Source organism: Giraffa tippelskirchi, chromosome 13 (genome assembly GCF_054371585.1).
Source record: "Giraffa tippelskirchi isolate mGirTip1 chromosome 13, T2T-mGirTip1v1.2.pri, whole genome shotgun sequence".
NCBI lineage: Eukaryota > Metazoa > Chordata > Mammalia > Artiodactyla > Giraffidae > Giraffa > Giraffa tippelskirchi.
Genome location: NC_137287.1, coordinates 93,721,898 through 93,745,162, shown reverse-complemented (window position 1 = coordinate 93,745,162; position 23,265 = coordinate 93,721,898). Strand labels below are relative to the sequence as shown.

The following is a 23,265-nucleotide window of genomic DNA, read 5'->3' as shown; positions in this document are numbered from 1 at the left end:
ATGGACAGAGGAGTCTGGTCGTCTACAGTCCATGGGGTTTCAAAGAGTCGGACACGACTGAGTGACTATGCACACACACCCCGCAGATTCCCACGCATATGGGCCAGTTTGAGATCCGCCGCCCTGCACCTTCAGACCCTGCCTCTTCCGAAAGCGCCACAAGCCAGGTCGCTACGCCCCCTCGCGGCCGCCGGGGAAAATGGCCTGGGGCTCGGCTGGTGCAGGACTTCCAGTGGAACCTCGCGTACTCAGTCAGCGATTGACCAGCATGTGCTGCACAGTGAACTCGGAGCTAGGCGTCTTTGTCAGACGGTGAAAGTGGCCCATACCCCGCCCTCGAAGCTCAGCTCCGGAAGTGAGACTTCGCCCACCATGAGAATGTCACGCTCGGACGCGCGCCCGCTACTGGCGTGCGCAGGCGCCCAGGTGCCACGCAGGCGCCATTTTGCCCCTTTAGCCGAGGGACTTGGCTCGTTATTAGAAGTTTGCAGGCACGAAAGGAAAGGTGAGTACCACGCCTTGAGGACAGCGGCCCGGGTTGCAGTGCACACTCAGTCCGTCCCACCCCACCCCACCCCACCCCGCCCCACACCACACAGTTGGTTAGCTGGGGCAAGCAACTACAACCCCCCCAGATGCACTGCGCTTCGGGATTGCGCGAGGCCCGTGGCGAAGGTTGATGACGTAATCTTCTCGTGGCTAGGGGTCACGGGAGGTCAGCTCAGGTCTTCAGGCTCCGGTTTTAAAGCGCCTTCTGGAAACTTCATTTTTAACCGGTTTAAAGTGACGATCTATTTACCCTTAGTCACAGATCCCTGCTACTTTTCAATCCCGGGCTGGTTACTTAACCAGTCAGACTTCAGTATTATTACTATTTCATGGTCTTTGTTTTGACATGATCTCAGGCTTACAGATTTCAAGACTGAAAGAAACTTTTTATAAACTTTTTAAAAAGAACTCCTGTATACGTAATATTCTAATTCAGTTAGTTGCAGATATGATGCTCCTTTACCTGTGTATTTAGAAGTACTTAAGTGTGTATTTTCTAAAAACAAGGACATTCCCCTACATTCAAAACCAGGTAATATTGATCAAGACTATTATTTAACCTGTAATCCATATTTAAATAGGAGAAGGCAATGGCACCCCACTCCAGTACTCTTGCCTGGAAAATCCCATGGACGGAGGAGCCTGGTAGGCTACAGTCCATGGAGTCGCTAAGAGTCGGACACGACTGAGCGACTTCACTTTCACTTTTCCCTTTCATGCACTGGAGAAAGAAATGGCACCCCACTCCAGTATTCTTGCCTGGAGAATCCTAGGGACGGCGGAGCCTGGTGAGCTGCCGTCTATGGGGTCGCACAGAGTCGGACACGACTGAAGCGACTTAGCATAGCATAGCATAGCATATTTAAATGCTTCCAGTTATCCTAACAATGCCGTATATTGAGGCTACCTATTTCTCTGCCAGGGTTGTATTCCTCTGTCCTGTGTCTTGGGCCTTCTTCCGTCTGGAGCATCTCCCCAGTGTCCCTTTACTCTGATAACTTAACGGTTTTACAAATTCCTGGCCAGCAGTTTGTAGATTTGGCTTTGGGGTTGTCCAGGATATCTTAGCCACTAGACTCTGTTGTGAGCAGAGGTGGTGCTGGCCAGAGCTGGGCGTGTGTCTTGGGTGACTAAGGAGGACCAGTGACCAAACGCTTTCTGTGGTTGCTTCCCCTACTGGGGTTGTACACTCATCTCACTGAAGTGTCTAACTTCTCTGCATCATCATCCCAGAGCCATGGTCCACGCCTTCCTCATCCACACCCTGCGGGCCGCCAAGGCTGAGGAGGGCCTTTGCCGAGTGCTCTACTCCTGCTTCTTCGGTGCCGAGAATTCACCCGATGACCCACAGCCGCACAGTGCTGAGAGGGACAGACTTCTCCGAAAGGAGCAGATTTTGGCCGTGGCTAGGTAACCACACCATCCAGCCCAGACCCAGGGCTTCCTGGTCAGTGATTATGATAGGTTTTCTGGGAGGGCACAGAGAAACAGGAAGACTAAGAAGCAGAGAGAAAGTTTTTAGAATAGTGCTTTCAAAGAGTCTTCCTGGTTGTTCACAAGTATTACATAAAAAAGGGTTAAATAAATAATGTTATTATCATTATTTATTATAATTATTTAGCATTTACTATAATTTTTTTGTAGTTAGTATTATTTAGCCTGTATGTAGTAAGCATTTTATGTTCTGAGTATTTCATGTATATGAACTCATTTTATCTTTGAAACAGTGTTTTGAGGTAGGTATATTATCCCCACCTTACAGATGAGTATATAGAGAGTTAAAGGAATTTGAAGATTGCAGATGAGCTATAGAGAGTCTAGAAAGTGAAAGAGTTGGGATTTGAGTGTAAACAGTACAGATTAAACATACTCTGAGTGCAGGACTTTTTGGGGCCCTTAGTGTGCCTTTAAGCTTTATGAATCTCTAAAGAGGAGAGAGAATGTAGTTTGTGGGAATGTGCACCAAAGGCCTCCTGAAAGCCTGGGATCCAGAGAGTATACAGTTGGGGAACACTGTTCCAGATGGGGTAGCTGGCCTGGGACCTTTTCCTCCCAGACCCAGACTGAACCAACAGGTGCCAGAGTCTTCTGGCCCCTCTGCATTTTGGGTGGAGGGTTAACACTCTGGGGCAACCCTGGGGCCAGCCTCTTGTTACCTGTTTGTTTCTCTGGGCCTCCTACCCCTTATGTGGCACAGAAAACCAAACAGATGACTTTAAGAGCAGCCTGTACATGGGCCAGATTGGAAGGTGATTCATGAGAGGTTAGAGGGTGATTTAAAAAGCCTGGATGTCCAAGTGGAAGGTTTTTCTTTTCTATTTGGAGAAGGCTTCAGGATGGGGTGAGGGTGGGGAGTTTACACACATCCTGGGTTGGATGTAACTTAACACTCCACTTCTCATGTCTTGTTGAGATGTTGAGGAGGCCTCTGTGAATCAGTTGGGGGAGGGATCTTCTTCCCCTGATGCCCTTTCCCAGCCCAAGGAGCTGTATTCAGAACCTGCCTTCTCTTAGCTGCATAGAGTGAAACGGTTCAGGACCTGGGGGCTGGAGCCTGAATTCCTATCTGGGCTCATGGTTTCTGTACTGAGGCCCTGGGCAGGGTCACTGCACTTGGTCTTTCCAGGGCTCAGTCTCTGCATCTAGTTATGGGGATAATGGCAGCTCCTAGCTCCAGGGGTGATCCTGAGGATAAGTCCATGACCCACCTATTCTCTACAGGCAGGTGGAGTCCATGTACCAGCTGCAGCAGCAGGCATGTGGCCGGCATGCTGTGGACCTGCAGCCCCAGTCCTCAGATGACCCAGTTGTCCTTCATGAGGCCCCATGTGGGGCTTTCCGCCTGGCGCCGGGGGACCCTTTCCAGGAGCCTCGGACAGTGGTGTGGCTAGGCGTGCTCTCTATAGGCTTTGCCCTGGTGCTGGATACTCACGAGAACCTGCTGCTGGTGGAGAGCACGCTTCGATTGCTGGCTCGCCTTCTCCTTGATCACTTCCGACTGCTGGTCCCTGGTGCCAACCTCCTGCTGAGGGCTGACTGCATCGAGGGCATCCTCACCCGCTTCCTGCCCAATGGTCAGCTGCTCTTCCTCAATGACCAGTTTGTCCAGGGTCTAGAGAAAGAATTCAGTGCTGCCTGCTCCCACTGACCCACACTGGGATGGGAGTCCTCACAAGGTCAAGGAGGTGATGTTAAAGGGACACACAGTCAGGTAAAGTTTGGCATCTGCCTCCTCCTTCCCAGCCTGCTCTCAGCTCGGGTGTGCTGCCACACCCAGGACAAATGGATGGGACAAGCTGGCAGAAAAGGGGTCTGGGGAGAAGGTAGAGAGGAGGAATCAGAGAACATCCTGTGCCTGGAGCTGCCTTGTGACTTACTCAGACCTCCGCATTGGGCCAGCCCTGCTTGTCCTGACCGCACTTTTCCCCATCTCTCCTAGCCAGCCCCCAGTCTACCAGTTCATAGTGCTGGGGTAGTAAGGAATAGCTACTTGGAACTCAGCCCACTTTCTTCTTGCAAACCCATAGTCATTGTAGTACAGAAGGAGTCTCTTGAGACTTTCAGAGTTGGGGAGCTGGCTTCTGCCTTTGCACCTACTTAGGCACCATCATGAAGGATTTTGTTTGTCGGTGTCCAGCCCTACCGCAGTTCCCAGAGGTGTGAGTTGTTCAGCAGAGAGGCTCCATAATTCCTTTTGAGCCCAGCTCATGCCCACCAGCAGTCTATGGGGAGAGAAGGTGGTGTCAGGTGGATGCTAGAGGTCTGATGATGATGTTTTCATTTTGAGTTAAATGCACCGAGTGTGTGATTTCACCTTCTGTTTCTGTAAGTTTCATTAATGCACGTCTGCTCCTGTACTACTCTGAGTTGGGTGTCTGAGCCTTTGTGGTCAAGTATGTCCTCAGGAGACTTCCTGGGAGGTCTCCACCTCTTGTCCTTCTTATCACCTCTGTCTCCTTATATGCCTCCTTTGGATGGTAGCACTTGCTTCCTCTACTACAATGTGGTGAGTTGGTGTGGATCCCTGAGAAGGAGCTCCTGAGATAGGATTAGGTACAAACAGTATATGTTGGAGGTGATCACAGAAAGCACTGGAAAGGAGGCAGATTATATGTTAAGAAGAGTAGTTAGGGGGCTTAGTGCATCAAGTGCTTCTGAGGGCCAGTGCACAACAGTTGCCTCTGAATGACCTCACCAGAGGGTTGAAGGACTGTGGGTGTTTGCCCAGAATTCCCTTCCATCTGATTGTGAGATGCTCCCAGGGCAAATTCCCTGGTTCTTTCTATACCAGCAAAAAGCTGCTGGACCTGCCCTATGGTCAGGCCCAAAAAGTTATGGGGCAGGCTACCCAGCTGCTATAAGGGAGACTTTACTCAGCAGTTCCTAGTGATGGTTTAAAATGATTCAGTTGAGGTCTTCCTTGGTGGTCCAGTGGCTAAGACTCCGTCCTCTCAAGGGTTCAATCCTTGGTCAGGGAACTAGATCCCACATGCCGCAGCTAAGACCCGGCGCAGCCAAATAAATTTTTTTTTTTTTAAAGAATATGAACATTATCTCTCAACTTAATGAACACATATTACAAAATAAAATGATTCAATTGGACAAAACCTCAGTTACATCTATTTTCACCATCTACTTATGACCTGTAAGGTATGGCTTTCTTACATGGGCAGTATGGGCCCCTCTAATGTGGTCAGTCTGCAGGTGTGGGCCCAGTCTCATGTTTGCCAAATGTCAGTTGCCCTTTGGCACCCAGGAAGGACACACCAATATTCATTTAGGAGGCAGCATTTGTAGTTGGAGTTTGCCCTTCCAAGTGCAGCCAAGGCCATCAGCCATGCCATGCCTTCCAGTACCACCGTCACTGTTGGGACAAGGCCATGTTCTCCACCCTAGGGTGCCACAAATTACATTCTGACCTTGAAGCCCTAAAGGGATCCCAGTATGTATCTGTGACAAGCTATGCCGTTGGAAATGTCCCAGAGGCCCCCATTATGACACCTCTGCCCCTTCCCTCCAAGCCGGTGGTCTTGGTGGCGTGGCTATATTCTCACGAAAACAGGCCCCTCCAACTTTGGTTTAGGGCTCAAGCTTGGCTGGCCTGAAACTTTTCTGCCTATTTTTCAAACTGAACTTCAGGATGAGTTGTTTAGTTGCTAAGTCATGTCTGACTGTTTGTAACCCATGGACTGCAGCATGCCTTCTCTGTCCTCCATTATCTCCTGGAGTTTGCTCAAACTCATCTCCATTGCGTTGATGATGCTATCTAACCATCTCATCCTCTGTCACCCCTTCTCCTGCCCTCAGTCTTTCCCAGCATCAAGGTCTTTTCCCATGAATCCTCTGTTCACATCACATAGCCAAAATATTGGAGCTTCAGCATCAGTCCTTCCAATGAATAGTCAGAGTTGATTTCTTTAGGACTGACTGGTTTGATATCCTTGCCGTCCAAGGGACTCTCAAGAGTCTTCTCCAGCACCACAGTTCAAAAGCATCAATTTTTCGGTGCTCATCCTTCTTTATGGTCCAACTCACATCCATACATTACTACTGAAAGAACCAAAGCTTTGAACATATGGACCTTTGTTGGCAAAGCGATGTCTCTGCTTTTTAATAGCTGTCTAGGTTTGTCATAGCTTTCCTTCCAAGGAGTAAGCATGTTGAGTTTTAAGCCAGCTTTTACATTCTCCTCTTTCACCTTCATCAAAAGGCTCTTTAGTTCTTTTCCGCTTTCTGCCATTAGGGTGCTGTCATCTGCATATCTGAGGTTGTTTATATTTCTGCTGGCAATCTTGATTCCAGCTTATGATTCATCCAGCCTGGCATTTCACATTATGTACTCTGCATATAAGTTAAATAAGCAAGGTGACAGAATACAGCCTTGACTTACTCCTATCCCAATTTTGAACCAGTCTTTTATTCTATGTTGGGTTCTAACTGTTGCTTCTTGACCTGCATACAGGTTTCTCAGGAGGCAGGTAAGGTGGTCGGGTATTCCCATCTTTAAGAACTTTTTACAGTTTATTGTGATCCACACAATCAAAGCCTTTAGCATAGTCAATGAAGCAGAAGTAGATGTTTTTCTGGAACTCTCTTGCTTTTTCTATGATCCAGCAGATGTTGGCAATTTGATCTCTGGTTCCTCTGCCTTTTCTAAATCCAGCTTGTACATCTGTAAGTTCTAGGTTCAAATACTGTTGAAGCCTTGCTTGAAGGATTTTGAGCATTACCTTGCTAGCATGTGAAATGAGTGCAGTTGTACAGTAGTTTGAATATTCTTTGCCATTGCCCTTCTTTGGGATTGCAATGAAAACTGAAATGAAAACCTTTTCCAGTCCTATGGCCATTGCTGAGTTTTCCAAGTTTGCTGGCATATTGAGTACAGAATTTTAACAGCATCATTTTTTTAGGATTTGAAATAGCTCAGCTGGAATTCCATCACCTCCACTAGCTTTGTTCATAGTAATGCTTCCTGAGGCCCACTTGACTTCACACTCCAGGATGTCTGGCTCTTAAGTGAGTGACCACACCATGAGGATGAGAGTGAGACCCTTTTCTCCGAGAAGCTGTGGGAACTTGGGATTAGGTGAGGCTTGTGCTGTTGGTTCTCTTCAGGTAGAGGAAACTGATGTACAGAGAATGACAGAGGTGAGACACATCCATAAGGTCACTGAGTCCCTGGTTTCTATTATTCAAGATGTCCAGTTAGTATATGGGTTTTCTTAATCATGCCAGTTTGTCCAGTGCACTTTCTGTATATTCCCACTTTTGCCCCAGGACTTCTGAGCTGGGTTTCCACCACAACTTATGCTTACTTCACTTTCATCAAGCCTACCTTGGACCTGGCACTCTGCTAGTTGCTATGCAAGGTGAAAGATGACTTGCTAGGATTTTGATTGCGATTGCATTGAATAGATGTGGATGAAGGTGGGAAGAACTGAGATCTTGACTGCACTGAGTCTTTTATCCATCAACAGGGAATATCTCGCTACTTATTTACTTCTTAGATTCTTTTTAAAAATTACTTATTATTTGACTGTCAGATCTTTGTTGCGGGACACAGGATCTTTGTTTCATCATGAAGGATCTTTCTTCTTGGTGCATGGACTCCAGCTGTGATGTGTGGGCTCTCTAGTTGTGTTGAATGGGCTCAGTAATTGCAGTGTATGGGTTTAGTTGCTCTCTGACATGTGGGATCTTAGTTCCCTGGTCAGGGATTGAACCCACATCCCCTACATTGCAGCTGGACTACCAGGGAAGTCCCAGTTCTTTGATTCTGTCATCATAGTTTTCTTCAAGGAGATCTTGTACATATTTTGTTAGACTTATACTTAAGTATTTCATTTTGGGGTGTTAATGTAAATGGTAATTATTCATTTTTTAGTATTATTGAAGACCCTATTACCTGAGAAGCTGTGGGAAGTTGGGGTATTAGATGAGGCTTGTGGTGTCGGTTACCATCAGGTTGATTTACAGTGTTGTATTAGTTTCTGGTGTACAGCAAAGTGGTTCAGTTATATGTGTGTGTGTGTGTGTATACACACACACACACACACACACATTCTTTTGCATTATGGTTTATTACAGGATATTGAATGTATTGATATTAATAGTTCCTGTGCTGTATAGTCAGACCTTGCTGTTATTTCATATATAGTAGTTTGTACCTGCTAATCTCAAGGTCCTTATTTATCCCTCCCTCACTCCCTCTCCCCCTTGGCAACTGCAGGTCTGTTCTCTATGTCTGTGAGTCTGTTGCTGTTTCATAAATAAGTTCATTTGTGTCATATTTTAGATGCCATGTATAAGTGATACCATATGGTACTTGTCTTTCTCTTTCTGACTTATCACTTAGTATGATAATCTCTAGGTTCATGCATGTTGTTGCAAATGGTATTATTTCATTCTTTGTTATGGCTGAGTAGTATTCCGTTGTATATGCATACCATATCTTCTTTATCCATTTATCTGTTTGTGGATATTTAGGTTGCTTCCATGTCTTGGCAATTGTAAATAGTGCTGCTGTGAACATTGGGGTACATGTTTCTTTTCAAATTAAGTTTTCTCTGGATATACACCCAGGACTCGGATTGCTGGATCATATGGTAACTCTGTTTTTAGTGTTTAGAGGAACTTCCATACTGTTTTCCATTTGTGTGTGCTCAGTCGCTCAGTTGTGTACGACTCTTTGTGACCCCACAGACTGTAGCCCGCAAGGCTCCTCTATCCATGGTTACAACTTTGCTGTGATTGTTTATTAGTTCCAAGAGTTTTTTGGTTGATTCTTACAGATTTTATTCATAGACAATCACATCAAATGCTAACAAATACAGTTCTATTTCTTCCTTCCCAGTTTACTTTGGGCTCCCCCAGTGGCTCAGTTGGTAAAAAAATCCCCTGCAATGCAGGAGACACAGGTTCAGTCGCTCAGTCAGGAAGATCCCCTGGAGGAGGGCATGGCAACCCACTCTAGTACCCTTACCAGGAAAATTCCATAGTCCATAAGGTCGCAAAGAGTCGGATGTGACTGAAGCAACTGAGCACACACCATTTACTTACCTTTTATTTCCTTTTCTTATCTTATTGCATTCCTTGCCTTGTTTCTGATCTTAGTGGGAACACTGGTTTCTCACATTTAGGTATGATGTTTCTCACATTTAGGTAGATTTTTGTAGACGTTCTTTATCAGATTGAGGAAGTTCCCCTCTGTTTCTAGTTTGGTGAGAGCTTTTATCCTGAATGGATGTTGAATTTTGTAAAATATTTTTCCCTTGTCTATTGGTATGATCATGTGGTTTTTCAGTCTGTTGATGTGATGCCATTAATTAATTTTCAAATGTTGAGCCAGCCTTGCATACCTGGGATAAATACCACGTGATCATGTTGTATAATTCTTTATATATTGTTGGATTCCATCTACTAATATTTTGTTGAGGAGTTTTGTGTCTTTGTTCATGGGTGATATTGGTCTGCAGTTTTCTTGTCTGCTTTTGTCAGGTTGTGGTATTATGGTAATGCTGGTCTCATAGAATGAGTTAGGAAGTGTTCCCTCTGCTTCTCCATCTTCAGGAGCAGATGTTAACAAATTGGAGTATTTTCTTCCCTAAACGTTTGGCAGACTACTAGTGAACCCATTTTGGCCAGCCTTGAATTTTTAAAATGTTTATTTTTTTTAAATGAAATTCTGTGGGATTTGCTTGGTGGTTCAGTGGCTAGGACTCTGCACTCCCAATGCAGGGGGCCTGGTTCAATCCCTGGTCAGGGAACTAGATCCCACATGCCTCAACTAAAAAAGAAAATCCCACATGCTATAACCAAGACCTAGTGCAGCCAAATAAATGAATATTAAAAAAAATAAATTTTGTTTTCTAAATAGGTAACATGGTTTAGAAATCAAAATGATAAAAACATTTTTATTGAAAAACTCTCTACCTTGTTTCACTCTCTGCTTTGTTGGATAATAGCCTTCTAGGTTTCCTGCATGTGTTTCTATTTCTCTTTATACAAATATAAGCAAGTATGTACATTATGTACATATGTACAAATATGTGTTTTTATTCGATTTAATACTTCCTGCACTGTTTTCTTACATAGTAGGTTTCCTGCTGTAATTAGGATTCTGTACTTGTTTGTTTCCCTTAACAGTGTATCCTGGTGATCTTTTTATAGTAGTACATAACATTCTTATTCTTATCCATTGTGTGGCTCTGTGGAGAAGGGCATGGCAACCTACTCCAGTATTGTTGCCTGGAGAATCCCCATGGAGCCTGGAGGGCTACAGTGCGTGCAGTCACAACGAGTCACTGAGCAAATAACACACACATTGTATGGATATATTGTAGTTCATTTATTTAACAAACCAAAAGTTACTGTGAAATAGTTTAGGTTTATAAAAAAGTGCAGAGGGGGCCTTCCCAGATGGTCCAGTTGTTAAGACTCTGTGCTTCTACTGTAGGGGGTGTGAGTTCGATCCCTGGCTGGAGAACTAGGATCCCACATGCTGCACAGCACAGCCAAAAAAAAAAATTAGTATTAGTTTTTAAGATACGAATTTTCCTCTCACTGATGCTTTATCTGTATCCTATAGGGATTCTGACATTTGGCGTTTTCACTGTTGATATTTTCTAGAAAATCTACATCTTTAAAAAAACTTTCTTTTTTTCCCCTCCGATTTCCTATTTCTGTACAACTTCTTAAGAACACTATTCCTGAGTTATTGTATGTTCAAAAGCAATTTTTTTGGAGCCTTTATACTTGTTCTTTTTGCCTGAGTGCCTCAGGGATTCTTTGTTTTCTAGTTTTTTTGTTTTTTTTTTACTGTATTTGTAATATTTTTTTAATTTTCAAGTAGTATTTTCTATTTAATTGGAGGATAATTACTTTACAATATTGTGATGGTTTCTAGTATACATCAGCCATGAATCAAGGAACCCAAAGTCTGTGCTCTGTGACAACCTAGAGGAGTGGGATGGGGAGGGAGGTTCAAGAGGGAGGGGACATATGTTTACCTATAGAATACATCTTTTAATATAAACATTGTTGTGATTTTTTTCAAATGTAGATTGAAATCCTTTTTTATTTTGGAAACATTTTCCTAAATTATGTTTTTAAATGGCTATTGTATTTCATTGTTTTTGTTCCTTTCAGGCATTCCAATTAGGCACTACTTGGCTCTCCTTTGCCTGTCATGCATAACTGTCTTTTTTCTCCATAATCCTGTTAACATGACAGATCCCAAAAAGCACAAAAAAGAAAGTACTTCCTGAAGATGAATCTCATATTTCAGTCAGGCAGAAACTGTATCACAATGGCCTCAATGGACTCAGTTTAGCTTAACCTAGGAGAGAGCCTGTAGACTATGAAGTTCATGAGGCTCACGCATGTGATTCAGATCTCTGCATTCTGGGTGGTTCCAGGTCTTCCACCCCTGTGGAACTGGTCTGTCCTTTAGTATTCCAGTACCAATTGCTTGACATACTCCTTTCCCAATTTTGAACCAGTTCATTGTTCCATGTCTGATTCTAACTGCTGCTTCTTGACCTGCATACAGGTATCTTAGGAGGCAAGTAGGGTGGTCTGGTATTCTCATCTCTTAAGAATTTTCCATGATTTGCTATGATCCACACAGTCAAAGGCTTTAGCATAGTCAGTGGAGCAGAAGTAGATGTTTTTCTGAAATTCTCTTGCTTTTTCTATGATCCAGTGGATGTCAGCAATTTGATCACTGGTTCCTCTGCCTTTTCTAAATCCAGCTTGAACATCTGGAAGTTCTCGGTTCATGTACTTTTGAAGCCTCACTTGGAGAATTTTGAGCATTACTCAGCTAGCCTGTGAAATGAGTGCAGTTGTGCAGTAGTGTGAACATTCTTTGGCATCTCCTATCTTTGGGATTGGAATGAAAACTGACCTTTTCCAGTCCTGTGGCCACTGCTGAGTTATCCAAATTTGCTTGCATATTGAGTGCAGCACTTTTAACAGCATCATCTTTTAGGATTTGAAATAGTTCAGCTGGAATTCCATCACCTCCACTAGCTTTGTTCATAGTGATGCTTCCTAAGGCCCACTTGACTTTGCATTCCTGGATGTCTGGCTCTAGGTGAGTGATCACATCATCGTTGTTATCTGGGTCATTAAGATCTTTTATTGTGCAGTTCTTCTGTGTATTCTTACCACCTCTTCTTAATATCTTCTGCTTCTGTTAGGTCCATACCATTTCTGTCCTTTATTGAGCCCATCTTTGCATGAGATTTTCCCTTGGTATCTCTAATTTTCATGAGGAGATCTCTAGTCTTTCCCATTCTATTGTTTTCCTCTATTTCTTTGCATGTTCACTAAGGGCTTCCCTGGTAGCTCAGATGGTAAAGAATCTGTCTGCAATGCAGGAGACCTGGGTTCGATCCCTGGGTTGGGAAGATCCCCTGGAGAAGGGAATCACAATCCACTCTAGTATTCTTACCTGGAGAATCCCATGGACAGGGGAGCCTAGAAGGCTACAGTCCATGGGGTCGCAAAGAGTTGGACACGACTGAGCGACTAACACTTTCACTTTTCACTTTCACTTAGGAAGGCTTTCTTACCTCTTCTTGCTATTCTTTGGAACTCTGCATGCAGATGGTTATATCTTTCCTTTTCTCCTTTGCCTTTCGCTTCTCTTCTTTTCTCAGCAATTTGTAAGGCCTCCTCAGACAACCATTTTGCCTTTTTGCATTTCTTTTTCTTGGGGATGGTTTTGATCACTCCTTGGGGAAAGGAGTACATCAAGGCTGCATATTGTCACCCTGCTTATTTAACTTATGTGCAGAGTACTTCATGAGCAATGCTGGGCTGGATGAAGCAGAAGCTGGAATCAAGATTGCTGGGAGAAATATCGATAACTTCAGATACACAGATGACACCACCCTTATGGCAGAAAACAAGGAGGAACTAAAGAGCCTCTTGATGAAGGTGAAAGAGGGGAGTGAAAAAGCTGGCTTAAAACTCAATATTCAAAAAACTAAGATCATGGCATCCAATCCCATCACTTCATGGCAAATAGATGGGGAAACAGTGCAAACAGTGACAGACTTTATTTTCTTGGGCTCCAAAATCACTGCAGATGGTGACTGCAGCCAGGAAATTAAAAGATGCTTGCTCCTTGGAAGAAAAGCTATGACAAATCTAGCTGCTGCTACTGCTGCTAAGTTGCTTCAGTCGTGTCCGACTCTGTGCGACCCCGTAGATGGAAGCCCACCAGGCTCCCCTGTCTCTGGGATTCTCCAGGCAAGAATACTGTCTCTGGGATTCTCCAGGCAAGAATACTGGAGTGGGTTGCCATTTCCTTCTCCAATGCCTGAAAGTGAAAAGTGAAAGTGAAGTCGCTCAATCGTGTCCGACTCCTAGCGACCCCATGGACTGCAGCCTACCAGGCTCCTCCATCCATGGGATTTTCCAGGCAAGAATACTGGAGTGGGGTGCCATTGCTTTCTCCGGACAAATCTAGAGAGCCTATTAAAAAGCAGAGACATTCCTTTGCCGGCAAAGGTCCATCTAGTCCAAAACCACTGGTTTTTCCAGTATTCATGTATGGATATGAGAGTTGGACTCATAAAGAAAGCTCAGCACTGAATTGATGCTTTTGAGCTGTTGTGTTGGAGAAGACCCTTGAGAGTCGCTTGGATAGCAAGCAGATCAAACCAGTCAATCCTAAAGGAAATCAACCCTAAATATTCATTGGAAGGACTGATGCTGAAGCTGAAGCTCCAATACTTTGGCCACCTGATGCAAAGAGCTGACTCACTAGAAAAGACCCTGATGCTGGGAAAAATTGAGGGTAGGAGTAGTTAGGGACGACAGAGAATGAGATGGCTGCATGGAATCGCCAACTCAGTGGTATGAGATTGAGGAAACTCCGTGAGATGGTGAAGGACAGGGAAGCCTGGCGTGCTGCAGTCCATGGGGTCGCAAAGAGTCTGACATGATTGAGCGACTGAACAACAGTAATAGTTGCTTGAGCCCTTGTCCTGCCTGAAGTGGGACACTCGGGATTGCCCCAGCGCATCGTATGTGTCTCAAGTGCAATGTGACATTTACCAAGAGAGATCTTCAACTTAGCCATTGAAAGCCTCACTAAAGTTAAACTGAAAAAAACAGAGGATGATTGCAGAGAGGAAAGCATTTAAATGAGAAATTAGTATCAAAATGAGAAATTAATGCTAAGAATACTTCAAAAAAAATCCCATGTATTTGGGAATGTCCACTTTTAAATGATGGGTATATCCAAGAAGCCATAACAAGGAAAATTAGAGAATATTTGTAATAGAATAAAAATGAAAAGAGAATTTATCAGAATTTGTTTCATTCAGCCAAAGCTGCTCAGTGCAGTTAAATATAGTGTGGAGTCTTGAATAAATTATGCAAATAAATGATGGACACTAGCATAAAATTTTGTGAAATTTGAACAAAATCTGTACTTTAGTTAATAATACTTTGTCACTTGTTAATTTCCTGTTTGTTTGGTTTTTTTTTACAACACAGTATTTCTAACCCAATTCTCAGAATTGGATTAGAAGTTTCAAGCCTGATTCAAAATTTTTTTTAAATCACTAAGATAATAAATTTTCTAGAATTTTAGCAGTAATATTAGATGCCAAAATACTAGGAATTATATCAAAGTTTTGAGTGAATATAAATTAAAAATCTAGCATTCTATTCATACCTAGTCAAACAAGTGGAATCAAAATGTCATAAATTTTTTTAAGCAAAAATTCGTAAATTTTCAAAAATATATATATTAGAAAGTGAAAGTCGCTCAGTCATGTCCAGCTCTTTGTGACCCACAGTCCATGGAATTCTCCAGACCAGGATACTGGAGTGGGTAGCCTTTCCCTTCTCCAGGGGGTCTTCCCAATGCAGGGATCAAACCCAGGTCTCCCACATCGCAGGTGGATTCTTTACCAGCTGAGCCACAAGCAAAGCCCAAGAATACTGGAGCGGGTAGCCTATCCCTTCTCCAGTGGATCTTCCTGACCCAGGAATCAAACCAGGGTCTCCTGCATTGCAGGCAGATTCTTTACCAGCTAAGCTATAAGGGAAGCCCCATACTCTATTATACATGCTATACATATATATATACAAAAGCTTTTTTACTCTGCTTGATAAAAGCTTGAGAAAGAACAACAACAACAACAAAAAGAGATGGAGAGATTGGAAAACAGACTGAATGAAATAGGAACACTGAATATGAAATAGAAAAAGTGAAACAAACGAGATAAAAGCAAAACAATCATCATATAGTCCAGTTGTTTTTAAACATGGATTCTCCTTAGAAACACATCTGGAGCTTTGGAGAAAAATTGCGATACCTGGGCATTTGTATTTTTCAAAAAACTGCAAGATAATTCTGTATGCATCTGGATTTTAAAAAGCGATTACAAGGTTTTCTATTAAATGGTAGTTTTAGTGATAGATAATTCTCTTACTTTCTGTTGACCAATCATGATATTGTGTGCTTAGTCACTCAGTCATGTCTGACTCTTTGCGACCCCATGGACTGTAGCCTGCCAGACTCCTCTGTCTATGGGGATTCTCCAGGCAAGATACTGGAGTGAGTTGCCATGCCCTCCTCCAGGGGATCTCTCAACCCAGGGATCAGACCCAGGTCTCCTGCATTGCAGGTGGATTCTTTACTGTCTGAGCCACCAGGGAATCCCATCATGATATTAAGCAAATAATAGTTACATAATAAAAATAGTAATAGTAATTGACAGTTTTCACAGTCAATACCCAAAGAAGAAATAAAAGATAATTACATTGCAAGCCATAATGGAAACATGATTAGCCTAACAATATAAAATAATTACATACAATTTGAGGGATTAGGTAGAATGATGTGGTAAGTGGAAATGCATACACAAAGATGTTCTCATCTGCCCAGCTAGTCTACTCTATTGGATGGGACATTTAATCCATTTACAGTTAAGGTAATTATCGATATGTATGATCCTATTACAATTTTCATAATTGTTTTGGGTTTATTTTGTGTAGGTCTTTGCCTTCTCTTGTATTTCCTGCCTAGAGAAGTTCCTTTAGCATTTATTGCAAAGCTGATTTGGTGGTTCTGAATTCTGTTAACTTTTGCTTGTCTGGAAAGTTTTTGATTTCTCTATCAAATCTGAAGGAGAGTCTTGCTGGTAGAGTATTCTTGGTTGTAGGTTCTTCCCTTTCATCACCTTAAATATATTGTGCCATTCCTTTCGGGCTTGTAGAGTTTCTGTTGAGAAATCAGCTGATAACCTTATGGGAGTTTCCTCCTATGTTATTTGTTGTTTTTCCTTTGTTGCTTTTAATAGTTTGTTTGTCTTTAATTTTCATCATTTTGATTACTATGTATCTTGGTGTGTTCCTCCTTGGGTTTGTCCTTCCTGGGACTCTCTGTGCTTCCTGGACTTGGTTGACTATTTCCTTTCCCATATTTTCCTTGCCCTTTCAGCTATTATCTCTTCAAATATTTTCTGGAGTCCTTTCTCTCTTCTCCTTCTGGGACCCCTATAATGCGAATGTTGATGCATTTAATGTTGTCCCAGAGGTCTTTTAGGCTGTCTTCATTTTTTTTCATTCTTTATTCTGTATTCTATTCTGCAGCAGTGATTTCCACCATTCTGTTCTCCAGGTCATTTATCTGTTCTTCTGCATCAGTTATTCTGCTGTTGATTCCTTCTAGTGTATTGTTCATCTCTGTTTATTCTTTAGTTCTTCCAGGTCTTTGGTAAACATTTCTTGCATCTTCTCAATCTTTGCCTCCATTCTTTTTCCGAGATCCTGGATCATCTTCACCATCATTATTCTGAATTCTTTTTCTAGAAGGCTGCCTATCTCCATTTCATTTGGTTGTTTTTCTGGGGTTTTATCTCATCCCTTCAAAGATCTGGGGCAAAACCTTTTGCTTTTTCATCCTGTTTAACTGTCTGTAATGGGATTTTGTTTCTAGCTGCTGCAGGATTGTGGTTCTTCTTGCTTCTTCTGTCTTCCCTCTGTTGGATGAGGCTAAGAGACTTGTATAAGCTTGCTGATGGGAGGGACTGATGGTGGAAAAACTGGGTCTTACTCTGGTGGGCAGGGCTGTGCTCAGTTCAGTTCAGTTGCTGAGTCATATCCGACTCTTTGTGACACCATGGACTGCAACATACCAGGCTTCCCTGTCCATCACCAACTCCCGAAGCTTTCTCAAACTCATATCCATCGAGTCGGTGATGCCATCCAACCATCTCATCCTCTGTTGTCCCCTTCTCCTCCTGCCTTCATTCTTTCCCAGCATCGGTCTTTTCCAGTGAGTCAGTTCTTCACAGCAGGTGGCCAAAGTATTGGAGTTTCAGCTTCAGCATCAGTCCTTCCAATGACTATTCAAGGTTGATTTCCTTTAGGATTGAGTAGTTTGATCTCCTTGCAGTCCAAGGGACTCTCAAGAGTCTTCTCCAACACCACAGTTCAAAAGCATCAATTCTTCAGCACTCAGTTTTCTTTATAGTCAAACTCTCACATCCATACATGACCACTGGAAAAACCATAGCTTTGACTAGATGGACCTTTGTTGCCAAAGTAATGTCTCTGCTTTTTAATATGCTAAGTTTGTCATAGCTTTCCTTCCAAGGAGCAAACGTCTTTTAATTTCATGGCTGCAGTCACCATCTGCAGTGATTTTGGAGCCCCCAAAAATCAAGCCTCTCACTGTTTCCATTGTTTCTCCATCTATTTACCATGAAGTGATGGGATTGGTGGAGAAGGAAATGGCAACCCACTCCAGTACTCTTGCCTGGAAACTCCCATGGACAGAGGAGCCTGGTAGGCTGCAGTCCATGGGGTCCCTAAGGGTCGGACATGACTGAACGACTTCACTTTCACTTTTCACTTTCATGCATTGGAGAAGGAAATGGCAGCCCACTCCAGTGTTCTTGCCTGGAGAATCCCAGGGACGGGGGAGCCTAGTGGGCTACTGTCTCTGGGGTTGCACAGAGTCGGACACGACTGAAGCGACTTAGCAGCAGCAGCAGCAGATGGGATTGGATGCCATGATCTTAGTTTTTTGAATGAGTTTTAAGCCAACTTTTTCACTCTCCTCTTTCACTTTCATCAAGAGGCTCTTTAGTTCTTCTTCGCTTTCTGCCAGAAGGGTAGTGTCATCTGGGTATCTGAGGTTATTGACATTTCTCCTGGCAATCTTGATTCTAGCTTGTGTTTCGTCCAGCTCGGCATTTTGCATGATATATTCTGCATATAAGTTAAATAAGCAGGGTGACAATATACATCCTTGACATACTCCTTTCCCAATTTGGAACTGGTCTGTTGTTACATGTCCAGTTCTAACTGCTGCTTCTCAGTAAGACTTTAATCCAGTTATCTGCTGATTGGTGGGGTTGTGCTCCCTCCCTGTTAATTCTTTGGCCTGAGGGGCCCAGCCCTGGGCTCTATGGTAGGGTTAATGGTGACCTTCTAAGGACTTACACCAAGGGGTCCCTTCCAGGACTGCTGTTGCCAGTGCCTCCATCCCCATGGCAAGCCACTGCTGACCCAAATGTCCATAGGGGGCACTCCAGCACTAGCAGGTAGGTCTGATTCAGTCTTCTGTGAGGTCACTACTCCGTTCCCCTGGGTCTTGGCACACACAAGATTTTGTTTGTGTCCTCCAATAGTGGAGTCTCTTGTTTTCCCCAGTTCTTTGAAAGTTCTGTAATCAAATCCCACTGGCTTTCAAAGTCAGATTCCCTGGGAATTCCCAGTCCCTTTGCATGATCCCCAGGCTGGGAAGCCTGACATGAGGCTCACAACAGTGGGAGAACTTCTTTGATAGCACTCTTCTCCAGATTGTGAGTCATCCACCCAGCTGGTATGGGATTTTATTTTATCATGTTGGGCCCCTCCTACTATCTTGTTTCAGCTTCTTCTTTGCCCTTGGACGTAGTGTATCTTTTTTTGGTGGGTTCCAGCATCCTCTTCATGGTGGTTCAATAACTAGTTGCAATTTTGGTCCTGTCACAGAAGGAGATGAGCACATGTCCTTCTACTCTGCCATCTTGAACTAGAAGCCCTTAACCATTTTTAAATGTCCAATTTAGTGGCATTAAGTACACTCATATGATTGTATCTTTTTTTTTTGGCCAAGCTATACCTGCAGGATCTTAGTTCCCTGACTAAGGATTGAACCCGTGACCCCTGCAGTGGAAGCACAGAGTCTTAATCACTGGACCACCAGAGAAGTCCCTATTATATTTATTTTTAGAAGGTTTACAGCATTCAAAATAGGAATTCTGTACCCATTAAGCATTAACTCTCTGTGCTCCCTTCTATACCCTCTGGTCTCCAGCACCTCATTTTTTTTCCTGTTCATTCCTTTTTCCCTGTTCATACTAAGCAGTTTAGATCTCCATCCTCCATCCAACTTGGTTCCACACCTAACTTTAATAACATAGCTGTGCCCACCTAAAAATGAGAAAGAAAAAGACTGTTCTGGGGCTCCATCTTCAGCAGCTCAAAGCATATTTTGAATTCTGCTTTGAAATCCCAAACTCTTATGTGAAGTGAAGTCGCTCAGTCGTGTCCAACTCTTAGCGACCCCATGGACTGCAACCCTCCAGGCTCCTCTGTCCATGGGATTTTCCAGGCAAGAGGACTGGAGTGGGGTGCCATTGCCTTCTCTCTTATGGGATGTGATTAAATTCTCAGGGAAGACTTCCTTTGTCACTAATGTATGTAAGCGGAAGAGGATCATAGAAAGGTATATCTTCGAGAGATGAATCATGTGTTATATATTCCCCTGAAGGAGCAAGTGTAGCTGTACTAATTTTTTTTTTTTTTTTGGTTTGCATCACAAGCTATTCAGAATCTTATTTCTCTGACTGAGGATGGAACCGGTGCCCCCAGCAGCAGGAAGCATGGGGTTTTAATCGCTGGACCACCAAGGAAGTCCCTCTTAATTTTTACTAGCTTTGTTCACTCCAAATTACATGTTTTATTTGTGTGTTTTATAGTTTAATGTTTCTTTTTCCCATCATGTTATAACCTCCAAGAGGGTTTATATTGTGTCTCTTGTTTTCTACATTATACTTAACACCTGGCACATAGCAGCCACCCTATGTAGAATGAATGAATGAAAATTGGTTTACAGAAGTCTCCTGGGGCTGGAAATTCTGCAACATCACCATGTAACAACTTTTTCTTTCTCCTGGGGAGCAGAGAGAAACAATAGACTGTGTCTGGTATCTCTCAAGGTTGGTAGTGCCCAGGATTAAAGGTCCCTTTTACAAATGATAAGCTGCTTGTTACAGCAAAGGAAACATCCTGAAGCATCTGCAAGTTTCCTGCTGCAAAGTCCCCTGTGTTCAGAAGTTATACTGGCTTGCTTTCACATTTCTATTAATGAATAGGAGTTTTTCCCCTCAGTGTTTTGAAAGAGGTCAGAGTTATGATCGACTGTTCCTATAAGCTTATGATTTCTGCCCCTAGGAAAAATGAGTAAAAAGGTGGGCAGAAATCCTCTTCTTTCTGAAAGTCACCTGGAGGTGGCTTTGTTCACCCTAGTTATACAAGCCACATCAGCTTGAAGGGCCCAAAAGTCTTTGGACCAGTAGAGACTCCACCTTCAGCTAGAGCTGGAAGCAGAGCATTTACTGTCTGGACATTATTTGCGATTGATATTTCATCAGAAGCAAAAGAGCATTAAAACCCTTTGATAGGTCTCTGGCTCACATGGTCCCATAATATCCATGTAATCAAAACAAAGTAAATCATGGGCAAAAGGAGCCCTCTTTGATCTAGAGAGGTCCTAAGGTAGGTGGTGGATACAAAAATGATCAGTAAAAATAACTTTCCTGTGTCCATGAATAATGAGTTAGTAAATATAATGAAAGACAAGATCTCACTCAGGATAAAGACAAAAATTATAAAATACATAGATCCAATATAATTAGAAATACATTTGTGTGTACAAAGAAGATGTATGAACTATGCTGAGATGCTATTATAAAACCGGTTGGTGAAAGATTGATGAGCAACAGGATTTTATATAGCCATGAATTACTTATTAGTTACAAATGAGGAAATAGTAAATCTGTGGTTGGGAAATTGGACGACACCCCCTTCATCAAGTGATCGAAGTGAATATCCTTAGTAGTGGGACAAATGGACATCCAGGGCCTCCTGATGTGCAGGAAGGACACGGTGTCACTTCTGCGCATTAAGAATGCTTACCCTGAATCTGATTAGGAGGATAAAAGCAGATAAACCCAAGAAGAGGAAACTTCTGACATACAGTCTTCGAAACTATCAAGGCAGTTAAAGGCTGAGGAACTGCTTTGTCTAAAAGGAGAAAAAAGAAACATGACAACTCAAGGCAATGGGTGATCTCAAGTTGAATCCTGAATCTGGAAAAAATTGTTATTATCAGGGCATTATTGGGACAATGGTGGGACCTGGAAGCCCAGGACTCTCAGTGGGTCCATGGATAGAATTCATGGGATTCTGCAATTCAGATGAGGAAGAAATGCATCTTTTTCACTAATTACTAGCTGAAATTAAGTTTTCATTGTTCTCTTTTCTATGTTATTATATAAAGTGTGTGAAATGCTGCCCAGACTTTGTAGTGTCTTGTGAAGTACCTGCATGTTTTTAACTGATTGCATTTTCAGTGTTTTCTCTCTCCTCTGTGTTGGTGCATAAAGGCCTTTCTGTTGGTGGGATTCCTTATTTCCCCAACACTACAGATATTTAAAGTGTGCAATTTGATGAGATTTGACATATGTACAATACCCATGAAACAATCACCACAAATATAATGAAAACATCTATCACTCCTCCCCAAAAGTGTGCTTTTTGTAATTTCCTTGCATTTAAAACGTTGGCTATAAATGACAATGCTATTAGCAGGGTCTGAGACTTGGTCACCAAAAGAAATTATGGGTATTTTAGTATTAGATAGAATTGATGCAGATACCTGAGATTATCATCTATGCATGATACTGCTTATATATTTTATTTATTTACTGAAACAATTGTTTAATGTATTTCAGTAGTGAGTTTTCGGAGAAGGCAGTGGCACCCTACTCCAGTACTCTTGCCTGGAAAATCCCATGGACGGAGGAGCCTGGTGAGCTGCAGTCCATGGGGTTGCTAAGAGTCGGACACGACTGAGCGATTTCACTTTCACTTTTCACTTTCATGCATTGGAGAAGGAAATGGCAACCCACTCCAGTGTTCTTGCCTGGAGAATCCCAGGGATGGGGGAGCCTGGTGGGCTGCTGTCTAAGGGGTCGCACAGAGTCGGACACGACGGAAGCGACTTAGCAGCAGCAGCAGTGAGTTTTGTTTTGTTTTTTGTAACCCTGTATATCTTTAAATGCCTTTAAAAACATTTTTCTGGCCTATGAATGTTACCAGACAGCCCAAGGAATCACTGGCCCACACCAAGTTAAGTGCTCATGTTCTAAAGATGAGCAGCCCCATGTGTAAGACCCTCCTGTTCTGGTCTGTGTGGCTCTTTTGCAGGCCAGTCCCTATCTGGCTCCTTCAAAAGCAAGCCAACCCGTGGATGTGCACAGAACTTCCCTGATGCTTTTTATTGACTCGCTCTTTTCTTTAAAATATTTCTTCATTTGGCTGTGTTGGGTCTTAGTTGTGGCACTGAGGCTTACTTGCCCTATGGCATGTGGAATCTTAGTTCCCCAACCAGGGATTGAACTCACAACTCTTGTACTGCAAGGCAGATTCTTAACCACTAGACTACCAGGGAAGTGGTGGTTCATCTTAATATAAGCAAAGTTCACCAGACATTTGGGGAAAGCCTCCATTGTAAAAGAGAAACTTTTATTTAGTTTTTTTGCAAACAGCAAGAAATGGCTTCAGAGAAAAACTATATAGAAACGTAAAAGAATTTTTTTTTTAAAAGAAGATGTTCTAATTTTTCTTCTCAGTAATGAGATTCAGGAAGAGATCACATCCATAAGGCAACACCAGGAAGAACAGATAATGAGTTCTCAATAAATTGTTATTCCTTAAATTAAAAATCAATTAGAAGATTTAGAAAATAAGGTTAAGGAACCTAAGGAACATGATACAACAAAGGGACAGAAAAAGGTAATACAGGGAATCTTGTTGCTTCGCACAAAAAAGAAACCAGGTACTTGGGATTTGCTGGCTAGTTCCAGAAGTGGGAGACATGGCAGGGGCTGTGGACTAATGTGGTAGATTACC

The 23,265-nt window shown here is 42.9% G+C and overlaps 1 protein-coding gene across 4 annotated transcripts; it reads left to right on the top strand.

The window, feature by feature from the left end:
* The first annotated feature begins 428 nt into the window (after nucleotides 1–428).
* AP5S1 (adaptor related protein complex 5 subunit sigma 1) lies at nucleotides 429–21,643 on the top strand. 4 transcript variants are annotated; one of them, XR_014073681.1, is made up of 4 exons: nucleotides 429–505; nucleotides 1,783–1,959; nucleotides 3,271–3,760; nucleotides 19,893–21,643. XR_014073681.1 is itself a non-coding variant. In XM_081558863.1 (3 exons), exons 2-3 carry the CDS (start codon nucleotides 1,787–1,789, stop codon nucleotides 3,695–3,697), a joined length of 600 nt encoding a protein of 199 aa, XP_081414989.1. In that variant the 5' UTR covers nucleotides 429–505; nucleotides 1,783–1,786; the 3' UTR covers nucleotides 3,698–4,367. The 4 variants fall into 4 exon arrangements, 2 of the variants coding, with proteins under 2 accessions (XP_081414989.1, XP_081414990.1); XR_014073682.1 differs by lacking the exon at nucleotides 19,893–21,643 and adding an exon at nucleotides 12,851–14,792; XM_081558863.1 differs by lacking the exon at nucleotides 19,893–21,643 and having other exon boundaries at nucleotides 3,271–4,367.
* Nucleotides 21,644–23,265: the final 1,622 nt, after the last annotated feature.